This window comes from Cydia splendana, chromosome 11 (genome assembly GCF_910591565.1).
Source record: "Cydia splendana chromosome 11, ilCydSple1.2, whole genome shotgun sequence".
NCBI classification, from domain to species: domain Eukaryota; kingdom Metazoa; phylum Arthropoda; class Insecta; order Lepidoptera; family Tortricidae; genus Cydia; species Cydia splendana.
Window position 1 is genome coordinate 3,260,721 of NC_085970.1, and position 14,530 is coordinate 3,275,250.

A 14,530-nucleotide genomic window follows, 5' to 3' on the forward strand; every position below is an offset into this window, starting at 1 on the left:
TAGTGTTTGTGTTTATTACATTTCACTGACATTGCTGCGATACAAGATATTTCTTTTAGCGTCCACTTTTTTAACCTGCTTGCGCATAATCGATACCAACATTTTAAGTAACAGGGATAGTATGGACTGCTGTAGTAAATCTTATGTAAGAGTGATACAGCTCGCAACGTAGTACTTTGTACGTGTAAGCACATATTTGAACGCTCTAATAGGACTACGAGTCTTCAATATGGAGTCTTCTTCCACAATATGGAGTCTTCAGGAGGCAGTCTAGGTTTAGACAGTCCAAGTTCGGCCATTCGTAAACTATTTTGCACTTTATGAGAATATAAATCAAATCAACAAGACTCGCCTTCGAGTTACAGAGTTTTTAGCGTCAAGTTTATGTGACTCATAAAAGATAGCGGGTTTTTGTAATTTTTGACTTATGAACACTTGCCTCCAGTCAGTCTGTGGTTAAAAATTTTATTTTTCTTCTTTATAATATTACGATTGTCAGGCTAGCTACCAAAGGATCTATTATTTCATTTTGGAGACAGATATTCCTTATTGGTTCCGTCCCCGGATGGGGAGCGAAATCATCTTAAAGGATGACTCACGCTAGACCGGGCCCAGGCCGGGCCGGAGCTTCTGGCACTTCGTTTTCTATGGAAAACACCACATGATCACCGATCAGCCGTCATAGAAAATGGCACACGGGCCTGTTCCGGGTCTGAGTCATCCTTAATGTTGTCGATTAGCCACGAACATGAGTATCAGTAGGAGTATAGAAAAAATATTGCCTAAAGTAAATATATGACTAATAAAGATCCAGCATTCTGGGTGTAAGAAATACCTGTTGCCCCTTATTTTGGCACTTTTTTTAGAACTAGAATTATTAGAACAATGGAGCGTCAAAGAGTCTTAAACTCACTACCTTGACTAAATATTTAACGCGCTCTAAAGTACTCTAAACTATTAATGAATATACTAAAGCACGACGTACGCTAGAACGGTCCGGGTCCGGGCCGAGCCGTCCGACTCTTCGTTTTCAATTCGGAAACATCACGCGATCACCGATCACACATGATAAGAAACAAGTGGACATAGACCAGTCTAGCGTGATTAAGGTTTGCACGACGGATCCGAAATGTATGGAAAGATCCGGATCTGGATAATTTCATACATTTCGGATCCGGACTGCAAACCTTAAGTGTGAGCTATCCTTAAGTCGCTTATTTTAACTAAGTAATTTAATGCAGCACATTTGAACCTCAACAAGATACAAATTACCGCAGCACCATTGTAGACAAAGTTTCAAGAAGTGTAATCATTTATAACTTACACCACGCGGACGCCTGCAACCATAGATATAGGATTTTTGGTAGATGGACCATAAGCGTACCGTACGCTCACGGGCGACGCTGCGTACGCCCGTGAGCAGAACATACGCAATGCGACGAAATTAAAAACACGTTTTAACATTCCTGACAAATACCAAAAACAACCTACGTTACTTAGTCGGGTTCATTTACCCACTAGGTACGACTATGACAAGGACAAACGTTAATAACGTTTTCTCTGCTACTCGTACTGAATGTTCCATAAGATCAATGTTCAAAATTTCAAATCATTGACAGCCAACTTCACGCCGTCAATAACGCCTATAGTGTAAACAACGTTATTTACGGTATTTGACGTCTGTCACTCACTACAGCAACACTACGTAAAATGTTTTGCACATCGAAATCACAAAGGAAAACAACTGCACTGCGAACGTTTACGTTCTACGTCTTTTTTTTTTTAATTTTAGGGTTGGCCGAACACCATCGTTATGAATCGGTAGTCGTCTAAGTAAATCGATATGAATTTTTCATTTTTCTTTTAATAAAAATAAGGAAAAGGTGGATAATTAACTGTAAATATGGATATATTTATCGTCACTTAACAGACAACAAATTTGACACAGAAATAACATAAATAAACTTTAAAATAGATCCCCAGTTAGTTTCAATTTTGACAATGGGTGCGACCTACTCGGTCGGTGTATTAAATACACCGACCGACCGGTAGCTTGCGGGAAAACCATATAATTCTAGCTTTATTTAAATCTCAAATAAAAATTCATTATACGTCACAATTCGATACCTCAGTCTACGTGCCATCCAATCGTAATCGCTTGCTGTGACAATCGATTTGCGTTAGTTACATCTCTATATACGTCAGTCATAATGTGTCAAATACCGTAAATAAAGTTGTTTACACTATACCTACCTACGTTCTTAGCTACTCTAGCGCTACTCTGGAGAGATTTGGAACTATTATTTATTAGCTGACAGCTGCACACTTTTGCAACAGTTCTGCCATAACAGATTGTCGTCCTTCTTCTTCTTTGGTTATTTCTGTCACCTTCCTTGTCATATCCAGGAGATACTAAGCCATGCTTGCAAGAGTCGGCGACATCTTTGATTTAATTCTTGCTTTACATTATGCTCGGTCCAAATGGTACTAGCCAAGTTTGATCTGACTGAAAAGTTCTTCACTAAAGTATGGGTTAGTGAAATCAGACATTGTACATTTTGTAGCAGTGGCAGCATTGTTGAGGAACCATCTCTAGAATCGATTTTGTTTGACTTTTACACAGATATTAGGCACTTCTTTTATCAAGCAAATACTTAAGGAATAGAATGTAACACAAAATAGGATGAACAGGGGTTTATGGTCGTTGGGCGAGATGAACTTTCAATAAACTGGTATCAGCCACTTGCGAGCACACCAGCGACAGCAACGGAGTTGACAGCAGTCGCCGTGGCCGAAGTCGGCCGTGGAGTTATTATTATAAATAGGATTCAGTAGACCGACAGGCTTGTAAAAATTATTCAAAAGTGGTCTATGACCGAAGTCAACTCAATAAAGGCCTTAAGAGATAAAATAAATAATTAAACCCTATTTTTGAAGGACATGAAACAAAACAAAAGTACAAACACATTGTTATTGTCATTTTATTATTCTTTAGAAGAGAGAGCAACAAACTAAAGTCAAGTTTAATTCCACAAAAAGTTGAAGACTGCGCCAGAGGCGCTACAATTGTAAACAAACGAAGCCTTGGGACAGTAAACAGTTTGTAACAGAGCGTAGATGTTGCTCTACTCTACTTTATGTGATTTATGTCATCATATTCGCCGTAGACACCTGGACATAGGCACAAGACGGCTGTACATAGGCACAATACTGCTGGACATGGCCTACCCGAGCAGATACACATTATAATTCATAAGTCGTCAGCTGCGTAACCGTTGGTGTCGGTATGATTAGCACACGGTGACAGCGGGTCTTTTATTGAGTACGACATAAAAACATCTGGGAGCCTAGCCAAGATGCCTATCGTTTGCGCTACGATAACGTACGCTTTGTGTCTCCCTATCACTCTTCTATATTAGTTCAACAGTGACAGTTGCGTTTCGTTCACTACGGAGCGTAAACGAATGGCATGTTGGCTACGCATCCTGTGCTTTTAATAGATCCTTTTAGGAGCCAAAACTAACTGCTAACAAATTTTTAAAAGCAAACGAAGGGCTCTTATCGTAGCTGTGGTTAATGTACATCAAATTGTGTAAAAAGAAAAATCATAATGTCAATATCCAGAGCCGAAAGTTAGGACTACGTTTGTACTTACGGAGAAGCGGTCATCCACCCTCCGCTATCCTCTTAATATCTTAAGCGTACTGTTTTCAAGCTGTCCACTATTCGGCCTCTACTTCCGATCCATTTCCGAAACAAACGAGCGACACCCGGGCACAAACGCGGCTCATTAGCTTTGCCGCGTTTATTTTTATTCTTGCCTCTTGCCTCCTGCCTCTTGCCTCGAGGCTGGAGTAATAAATATTTCTTTGTTATATAGTTGCAAGTAGGGTCACCAGATAACAAGTTGAGAAGGCTGGACAATATCCCAGAGTTTTGAATAAATTTTGTAACACGTCGTTGATCAAAAGAGTATGTTGTCTTGTATACCTACATTTTTCTATAATACAGTGGAACCTCGCTGACTCGTACCTCGATAAGGCGAAATCCTCGTTAACACGGAATAACCTGCTATTCCCTTCCTTGCGAAAAGTCTAAAAAAATTTGGAAAAGTTCTTGAACAATTTAGGAAAATTTCACAGGACGTCAAGGAACCTTTCAATTCGGAAACGGATAATTTCGATCGTTATACAAAAACATGAGAAGTTTTCGTAATTTTTCAATGTGAAAATTTTGTTATTTTCAACTTTTTGACGGCACATAATACTGATACGTGAGACCATAAAAATCATAATGCTGAAAAGCTTCTTTTTCACAATGTAAGCATGAACTCATTTCATCAACGGTTGTTTAATACAGTTCTCTTTGTTTTTTCTCCTCATCTTAGCGCTTTTAAGTGACATCTGACCATCCAACCTAGAGGCAAAACTGGACCTTATTGGGATAAATAGCGTTAAAGGAAAAAATTGCGAAAAATTTTTCGCAATATTTTCCTTTAGCAAAAAGCGACTGATAAAACATAAAATGATATTTCATACCTATGTTCTAAGAAAGTTACTTGAGTTTGGGTTAAAACCAAAGAAAAATCTTTGAAAGTCCTGCCGTGTGGAATCCCTAATTGCAAGGTCCCTTTCAACGTCCTTTTTTCGTCTCTTCACAACCTTTTGCTGTACTATAAGGATAATCTGAACCTCTTGACTGAAGTGTTTCCTACACTCGTCGAGTCAATGGTTTTTTTGTGCAAAACAGAAAGACCCTCCGGCGAGGCTCGGGTTTCCTATGGCTATCCGGTTCGAAGGACCTTGTTTACAAACTTTGAGATAATTGACTAATGTTTGTTTTGCTTTCGAGTTGTAAAACACAAAATAAATGTAAAATTTTGCTACAAAATCCAGTTAATTACAAAGAAAATCAGCAAATGAGCGTTTCTTTTATTTTTTGCCATTTTTATATATTGTTACCTTTTTTGCCACTTGTGTTATTTCTAGTCAGGATCGCGAGCCCTTTTCATCCTTTTAGGAGATTTTGTCCTAAAATGTCCATACACTTTTCAAACTTTCCTTTTTGTTACCGCCATACAAAGTATATGGGGGAAAGAGCTCGTGATTCTGAGTAGAAATAACACAAAAGTGGCAAAATGGTCACAACATACAGGGTGACCTTATCCATTGGACAAACCCTGAAATCCTACGTAAGGTTACTTCCCAGAAATGCTCTAACGGTAATACATATTTTTTTAATTAGTACAAAAGATAAAAAAATAAATTCTCAAACAAAAGTTATTTCCAATAATCGACAACAAAAAGAAACATACTGTATTAATCATTGGTAGTGCTTTTGACAATTTGCTTGAAAATGTGCGGCAATGATGACATTTGTCAAAAGTCAGAATCTTATTAATGTCATAAATAAAAAAGATAATCAAAACGGTCGAAGAAGGTTTCATACTATTTATTACCTCAGGAGCTACTAACACATACAGGTTGCTCCAAAGTAAAAAAATTGTAATTTGTTAATTTCTTCGTAACCGCTACACCGATCGTTATGATACTTTGTATACTGGTTCTAAATACCCTAATGCATATGTACATTTCGGCTTTGTCCAATGGCAAAAATGGCAAAAAAATTAAGAAACGCTCAAATAATCACCAAATATTTTGGCCATTAAATAAACATATGGAAATATTAAAATATACGAGACCTTAAATTTAAAAATTTGGCAATATTTTTTATGTAATAACACAGTATTTTTAACATTGTCGTGGAAAAAACAACATAAAGTACCTATGCTTCTTTTTGTCAAAGTCGAGTAAAGAGTTTTTTTACTAAACATATACACGAGCCATAGATTTAATACCCCAGTCTGACCAACGCTTTCAATCTAAAATGAACCTTAAAGCGCAAATACAAAATAAAAATAAAAGCAGTAACTCAAGAATGCCATCTAAGAGAACAATCTTCCTCTATTTCGCTGGAACACAAGGCTGTATGTCTTTTATTTGTTTATTTTCTAGTCGCTTGAATAACAATATTATAAATGAATAAAATATACATATTTGGGGACAATTTTGTACAGATCGACCTAGCCTCGGACTAAGCAAAGCTTGTACCATGGGTACTAGGCGACGATGTACATACGTATATAGATAAATACATACTTATACACATAGAAAACACACACGACTCAGGAACAAATATCTGTGGTCATCACAATATAAATCACAATATAAATTCCTAAAAATTTACCATGTGTAATTTTAAGTGACATTGTATATTGTGAGATAAATAAATCATATTGAACTCAGCCTCCTTGCGGATCATACGTGGTCCAAAAGGAGCCGGTCACAAGCCTGGATAAATGAGGAGTGCACAGGTCGTGTTGTCATCTTGGGGGAAACCCCATCATGGCAACACGCCCCAAAACCCCCAGGGTCAAGGTGGGAGGACGTGCCGAGGGCCCTCACAGCCGGCTGTGGGCAGCGGGGGTTGGTGCTGATTGGGCTCGCAAGCGGAAGAGGGGAGGGGGAGCAGGGCCTGTGGTGTGTCTAGTGGAAGGGGAGGGGCGGTTGTCGGGGAACCCCGGGGTGTCGCGGAGAGATGCCCTTGGGGTGAACCACTTCTGCTCCGAACCGGAAGCTGGAGTGGTGGGAAACATGTGCACAAGTGTTCGCCCCGGGAGGTCATGAGCGACTTCCTTGGGGTAAACCAACGTGCACATTCCCATCACAACGAAGCAACACAGGAGCTGTTCTTCCATGCTTGCGAGCTCACTCAGCATAATCGCTGTCGCTAACGACTATGCGTAGGAGAGTGGCGTCACTGCGTAGGTGTAAATGTTGCTGGGTGCAGGCAAGGGAGCACTGCTGACCACCCTAATTTTATTTCTTCCCATTTAATCAAATAGTGTATGGAGAATTTAAAGCAAAACAATCAAAAAATCAAAACCAACACCGCGCAAGCGGCGAAGCGACCCGTCAGGGTAGAAGAATGTGAGGGCGGGAGATCAGCTGGTGGACCCCCGACCGTAGCACGGGAGGGGGGGAAACCAGAGGATGGACCCCCAAACATTGAAGAGGGTGGAACTCTGAGCTCCGACGAGGAGACCAGAGGAGCACGACGAGAAGCTAGGGAGGGTACTCCAGATGTCCTACAACTGGGGGGCCTCACGCTGCAGGAAGAGGAGCTGCTGCGTTCGCCAAAGGGAAGGGAAACCGAAAGGGAAGCTACACCGGTGGTGAACGAGCCGTTCCATTAGTATGAGTCCAAGGCGCAGAAGAGGAAAGCCAAGGAACTTAGGAGAAAGGCGGCGATTGCTGGGGAAAGGGGTGGCGTTCCAGGGAGTAACACCAAAGGGGATGCCAAACCTGGCCCGAGCAAACGTGGCCTGAAGATGAAAAGGCAGAGCACTGATGAGGGTCGCTCGGAGCGTCCTCCGGCGAAGCGCCAGAATCAAGGCAAGGCTGCTGCAGAGGGACCACGGAACGTCGCGAAGGCGAACCGAGGTCTGGCTGTGGCAGTGTGTCGCGAGGATGGCGTTTCGGTGGACGAGGCTCTAGCGAAGCTCATCAGGAAGAAGCTTACGCAGCTGATCGAGGTGGTCGTCCTCAAGGTTGTAAGGGGGGAGCCTGGCTTAGTAGCACCTAGATTCGCTACGTCGGGGTTGGTGTCGGAAGGATTCTTCCTTGTGACACCAAAATCGACGGAGTCGAGGGAGTGGCTGCTAAGTCAGGACTTCGGAGAGCTGGACGGGCACAAGATCAGCGTGCGTAAGCTGGAGCAGACCAGGGTGCAGGTCTGGGTTCCGGGCGATGCGGAGACGGAGTATGTAAAGGAGTTCCTTTACGCTCAGAACCCGGATCGACCGGAGCTCAGGATCCTGGAATGGAAGGCGGCTGGAAGGGACGCTCTGGAGCTAGGGACCAGACTAACCTTCTTGGTTCCGGAAGGAGTTGAGGAGAACTGGGGCGAGGAGAAGACTAAAGTGCTGGACTTCTCAGCTACCAGCGTAAGAGTTAGGATCTTGAGGGCAAACACAAATCAACAACCCTCAGATCCTAAAAACGAAGAATCCCGAGCTGAAGCAGGAGAGTGCTGTACCGGGCGATATCCATACGGAGGGGACGGAGAGTATGGATGTCGTCGACGGAAGTGAACTCTCCGGGTAGCAGCTAGGGGACAGCGACACTATACACCAAACAACACAATGAACACACAAAGAACACTACACAAACACCAACACACAAAAACACACATAAACATATGCCAAGTAAACCTCCAACACTGCAAGGATGCAATGTCCGAGCTAGGACAATTCGTTAGGAGGGCTGAAGTTGATATAGCACTGCTGCAAGAACCTTATGCATGGAAGAATCAGGTGGCAGGCCTGGGACATCTGGGGGGTGCTCTCCACTACGAAGGGAATGGTGAGCTACCTCCAAGAGCATGCATATATGTGAGCAATGATATAAGAAACATGGGTTGTGTCATTACCATATGTTACAGAGACCTCGTGGTGGTGGAGACACACTTCACGACGAAAGAAGGGAGAAGATACAAGGTGGCGCTGGCGTCCTGTTACATGCCGGGCGACGGAGTGGCACCGACAAAAGAACTAGAAGAAACGGTACTTAGGTACACAGGTAAAGGAATACCCCTGATTGTTGGTGGCGATGCTAACGCACATCACGAGGTGTGGGGTAGCACCGACACCAATGACAGGGGAGAATCATTAATAGAATTTATAATTAGCAACGACCTAGAAATTATGAACACAGGTAACACACCAACGTTTGTAACGAGAGCAAGGAGAGAAGTGCTTGATATCACTATAGTAACGAAAGAGATGGGCGACAAGGTTAAGAGCTGGAGGGTGGATGAGGGGGATAGCATGTCTGACCACCGCAGGATACTCTACAGCATCGATTGTCGCTTAGAAAAGATGAAGGTAAGAAATCCACGTAAAGCAGACTGGATGAAGTACGAAGAGGAGCTAAGGGATGCAACTGCTTCGGGAGTCAGGTATGAGAATGTGAATGACCTAGAATATGGGGCACTCAGACTGAATGAGATCATAATAGGAGCATACCACAAGGCATGCCCGGAGAAACTGGTGCAAACAGGGAAAGGGCAACCTTGGTGGAATAGAGAAATGCAGAAGGTAAGGAAAAAGGTGCGCCGGGCAATGAGAGTAGCAACCAAAAGGGATGACTCTCAGAGCTGGGACGCGTACAGAGAGATCAGGAACAAATACACCAGACTGAGAGAGAAAGCTAGACTAGAGGGCTGGAGGAGGTTTACGGGAGACATAAATAGCTATTCAGAGGGGGCGCGAGTGGTAAAACTGCTAGCAGGAGACCGAGCGTGCCAACTGGGTAGTTTGAGAATAAATGGAGACTTGGTTCCGGAACCGGAAGAGATATTAAGCGTCATGCTGAAATCACATTTTCCGAACTGTGTAGAGGAGACAGAAATAGGTAAACAGGAAGGTCAGGAGGAGTCCGACTGGGCGGCGGCATTGGAGGTGGTGGAGGAGGAGAGGGTTGAATGGGCGATCAACTCCTTTGCGTCTTTCAAGGCTGCGGGCCCGGACGGAATCTTACCGGCACTACTGCAGAAAGGATATAGATACATAAAGGAGAATCTGGTGGAATTATACAGGGCAAGTATAGCCCTAAGCTATATTCCAAGGGTATGGAGAGAGGTAAGGGCGGTCTTCCTGCCTAAACCGGGGAAGAAATCGTACCAAGAGGCGAAATCATTTAGAAGCATAAGTCTGTCGTCGTTTGTACTAAAGGCTTTAGAGAAGGTAATAGATAAGCATATAAGAGAGAAAGTGGAAAGCAGCGGATGCCCCCTACACGGGAATCAGCACGCTTACATGGCAGGAAAATCAACGGAGACAGCCCTACACAACCTAACGGTAAGGGTGGAAAGAGCATTAGACACAAAACAATACGCACTAGGCTGCTTCTTCGACGTAGAGGGGGCCTTTGATAAGGCTACTTTCGACGCCGTAGAAGAAAGCCTGAGGAGAGAGGGCATCCGACCGACAATAGCAAAATGGATAGGAAAAATGCTAAAAGGCAGATCCATAACGGCGGAGCTAGGAGGAGTATCAAAGAAGATCAGTCCAAGAAGAGGATTCCCACAAGGGGGATGTCTGTCCCCCCTTATGTGGTGCCTACTTCTTGACTCAATGGTGAAGGAGCTCAACAGAGGGGGTATGTATATGCAGGCCTACTCTGATGACGGAGTGCTACTAGTGAGAGGGGCGGTTCTTAGCGTCATAAGAGATATAATGGCAAAAGGCCTCAGACAGGTACTGAGGTGGTGTAGAGAGAGAGGACTGGATCTCAATCCGTCGAAAACAAAGCTAGTGCTATTCACTAATAAGAGAATAAAGGAGATGAGACCCTTAGAGATACAAGGCATAGAAATAGAAATGGTGAACGAGCTGAAATATCTGGGAGTGACTCTAGACAGTACACTCAGATACAAAACTCACATCAAAGAACAGACGGCAAAAGCCATAAGAACACTGTGTCAATGCAAAAGGGCAGTGGGGAAGAATTGGGGACTGAAGCCAGGTATGATCCACTGGATCTACAAGGCGGTGATACTCCCCAGGGTGCTATACGGGGCAGTGATATGGTGGCATAGGGCCCGTATTAAAGAATACCAAAAAGACCTAACCAAAGTACAGAGATTAGCGTGCCTCATGATGACAGGGGCCATGAGAACGACCCCGACACATGCATTGGAGGTAATGCTAGGCCTGAAGCCACTCTGGATAGAGGTAGAGAAAAGAGCCACTGAACAGTGGTATAGAATGAAAGCATGCAAGGAATGGAGAGGAAGCTGTGTGGACAAGAGACACGCGCTGATACAAAAAGAGGCGCTATCAAAATTTGAGATGCTGATGGCCAATAACGACCTTATAAAAAGGCAGGAGATATTTGACAAGAAGTATAGGATACATATAGGAGAGAGAGACAACTGGAAGGTAGAAGTCAGTCACCCGACGACTATCTGTTTTACGGATGGCTCTAGAAGAAGCTCAACGAAACTAGCAGGAGCAGGCATAGTAATCCCTAAACTGGGAGAGAAGGTATCAATACCGTTGGGTAGGTATGCTAGCGTATTTCAAGCAGAGGTATGTGCAATAGCGCGCTGTGCACATATAATTAAAGAGAGTGTGCAGCAAGAAGGCGCTGTTGTAATATATACCGATAGCCAAGCAGCACTGAAGGCACTAAAGAAAACATCGGTTACCTCCTCCCTTGTGAGAGAATGTCGGGAGGAGCTTAACTCGATAGGCAAACGAAGAAACGTCACGGTGGCATGGGTACCAGGACACCAAGGAGTGACGGGTAACGAGAAAGCGGACGAGATGGCAAGGATGGGGGCGGAAACGGATCACATTGGTCCGGAACCGGCTCTACCTATGTCAGCGGACGTCACGAAGGGAGTCATAGAGAAGGTAAAAGAGATGGAAGCACAAAGAGAATGGGAAGAAGAAACTGGATGTAGACAGTCGAAGATGATGATCAAAGGCATAGATCACAGGAGAACCAGGTATCTTCTGAAACTAGGTAAGAGTAGTCTGAGACTTCTGACAGGCATTATTACAGGTCATAATACTCTCAATAGACACCTTAAGATAATGGAGATTAGCAGAGATGCCTCCTGTCCACACTGTGGTAAGGAGGAGACTAGCTTACACCTACTAGCAGAATGTATCATGTATGCGGCACCGCGATATAATACATTCGGCAAAGACACACTAAAAGAGAACGAACTAAAGGACGTCGAACTCAAAGATGTCCTTCTGTTCTGCAGGAAAACAAGAAGATTTGAGGAGAATGGTGAGGGAATGCCGCCGGGACAGTAACATGCAGCTCCGACTCCAGGGAATCGGGCTGAATGAACGCGACACGCGATCGACAGCCCGCCTGCTTCCGGCCAGGCGTCCCTACACTACATCTACATCTACATCTACAAATAAATCATATCATATCATATCATATCATCACACAAATAACAGCCCTTAATACCGGGATTCGAACCCAGGACCATTGGCTTCATAGGCAGGGTCACTACCCACTAGGCCAGATCGGTGGTCATATGTATTTAGATATAAATAACATTATTAGGGTACGTATAAATAGTGGCGGCTGGCTTGCCAACCAGAGGTCGTGGATTCGAGTCTCGGCTAATCAAATATTTTTTGTGGGAAGTACCTGATTAATATTTACCGGTTGTTCTTGGGCACAATATTGCGTCAACTCTTGGAATTTTGCAAAAAGCAGACCACGAGTTCCTTTAGACGATGGATATACAAAAAGCGATAAAAACTACAGTAACCTAAAGCTGCATGTCTAAATACCAACAAAGAGTTTGTTATATCCCTGAATTAAGTTCATGGAATAAACTCTTTGAGTATCGGCGAGATAGCGGGGCATTTTAGATCAGCCACAACCGCGGCTTTGCCTCAAAGGCCGTTTGCTTTTAATATCGTAAACGGTCACCCATCCAAGTACTGACCCCGCCCGACGTTGCTTAACTTCGGTCGAAAATCACGTTTGTTGCATGGGAGCCCCACTTAAATCTTTATTTTATTATGTTTTTAGTATTTGTTGGTAAAGCGGCAACAGAAATACATCATCTGTGAAAATTTCAACTGTCTAGCTATCACGGTTCGTGAGATACAGCCTGGTGACAGACGGACGGACGGACAGCGAAGTCTTAGTAATAGGGTCCCGTTTTACCCTTTGGGTACGGAACCCTAAAAACGCCGGTAGGTTGAAATTTTCCCGAGTTAACCGGGAAGGTTATGTTAAGTTATTTTGGTAGACAGTAAGTCATTGGCTAAATTTTGGTTAATAAAAAGTTGCGTGAGCTTTTTTAGGGTTCCGTACCCAAAGGGTAAAAACGGGACCCTATTACTAAGACTCCACTGTCCGTCTGTCTGGCTGTCTCTATATCTCACGAACCGTGATAGCTAGACAGATGAAATTTTCACAGATGATGTATTTCTGTTGCCGCTATAATAACACAGTACGGAACCCTCGGTGGGCGAGTCCGACTCGAACTTGTCCGGTTTTTTGTTGGGTTCTGTCACGCTATTTTTTCTACATGTAAAAACTTTTAGTCGATTCATTGGATGATAGAACGAAAAATTACTTAACTGATTAGTCTCGTAACGCAAACGTACAAGTTTTTTTTTTTGTATATTAGAATAATTGATTTGAGTCAATCGGTCCTCGCTAGAAATACGGGCGGCCGTTTGCTCTTTGTTTCAGTAAGAGCTGTATTGGTAGTGGATTGCGGTGTCTGTTTAGTGGTTTTGGACAGGTTCCCAGAATGGTACCTACGGGCGAACCTGCCCCAAGTTTTAGGTAGGTAGGTGTTCCCACGAAGGGCAGCAGAACTGCTGCAAAGGATTATTATATTATATCAAACGTACAAGTGTTTCGTAATATTGTAACATGAAATTGATAAACACGAATTACATATCACACTAAATGTAGGTACGTATATATAAAAGTTGGGTTAGCTCATGTTTGATTTGAGCAACGTGTTTACAAGGCCCGGTCTCGAGGAAGGCTGCCTTTCCACCAGAAATGTGCGGGATGCGTAGCGAGAGGTGTGTTTGTTAAGAATCAGATACAAATGACCAAAATTACTTGAATTTGTTCAATGTCAGTAATATTATATTATGTCTAAGAATATGTGACAGTATCATAATAGAAAATTACAATGCTGAATGTAGGAAATTGGTTACCTACTTATATTTTTAATAAAATATGTGATAATTTACCTAATTAAGGATGACTCACGCTAGACCGGGCCAGGGCCGGGCCGGAGCTTCCGGCGCTTCGTTTTCTATGGAAGGCACCACGTGATCACTGATCAGCCGTCATAGAAAATGACATGTCGAACGCCTTGGGCCGAGCCCGGCCCGGTATTCCGTGAGTCATATTTTAGTCAGCTATATAAAACATCTTTATAGCCAAAACACTAACAGCCTGATAATCTAGCACAAATCAATACACGAGCCCCTGATCCCGCGCATTAGGGTAATCCTTCATTAGCTCAGTTTTGGCGCCTGATACCGCGGTAAGCTGGGTAAGCTCGCTACGGGAATCAGCCGTGATGCATTAGAAATTAACTTGGAACTAAAATAATGGTATAACAACAGTTTTTCAACGATTCACGGTTAGTTTCACTAGACTTATATCGACCGGGATATGGACCGTGATTACCTTTTGTATTGTTTTCGAGCTCCCGATATTTCGACGCAGTTACATGCATCTTGTTCACGGGTAACTGAAGATAGCGGGCGGGTCAAAGTTGTGTAGACCGCGCTCCAAATCTTTAAATATGAGAACTGAATGACTTGTAAAATGTACCTAATTATTTTACCAATAAAGATCTGTATCTGTATCTGTATCTCGGTCTACCCTCATTCGTGCGCGTCAACTGCGCGTACGCTTTCAACGTTACCACCGGACGCGTTCACACTCGTTGG

The 14,530-nt window shown here is 43.3% G+C and overlaps 1 protein-coding gene across 1 annotated transcript; it reads left to right on the forward strand.

The window, feature by feature from the left end:
- The first annotated feature begins 7,351 nt into the window (after positions 1 to 7,351).
- Positions 7,352 to 11,908, forward strand: LOC134794693 (uncharacterized). The gene is made up of 3 exons (XM_063766463.1): positions 7,352 to 8,423; positions 8,503 to 8,639; positions 11,839 to 11,908. Exon 1 carries the CDS (start codon positions 7,391 to 7,393, stop codon positions 8,150 to 8,152), a length of 762 nt encoding a protein of 253 aa, XP_063622533.1. The 5' UTR covers positions 7,352 to 7,390; the 3' UTR covers positions 8,153 to 8,423; positions 8,503 to 8,639; positions 11,839 to 11,908.
- The last annotated feature ends 2,622 nt before the right edge of the window (positions 11,909 to 14,530 follow it).

What these genes read in the sequence shown, in the direction of transcription:
- LOC134794693 (XM_063766463.1), top strand. Translation starts at nt 7,391, where the DNA reads ATGAAAAGGCAGAGCACTGATGAGGGTCGCTCGGAGCGTCCTCCGGCG.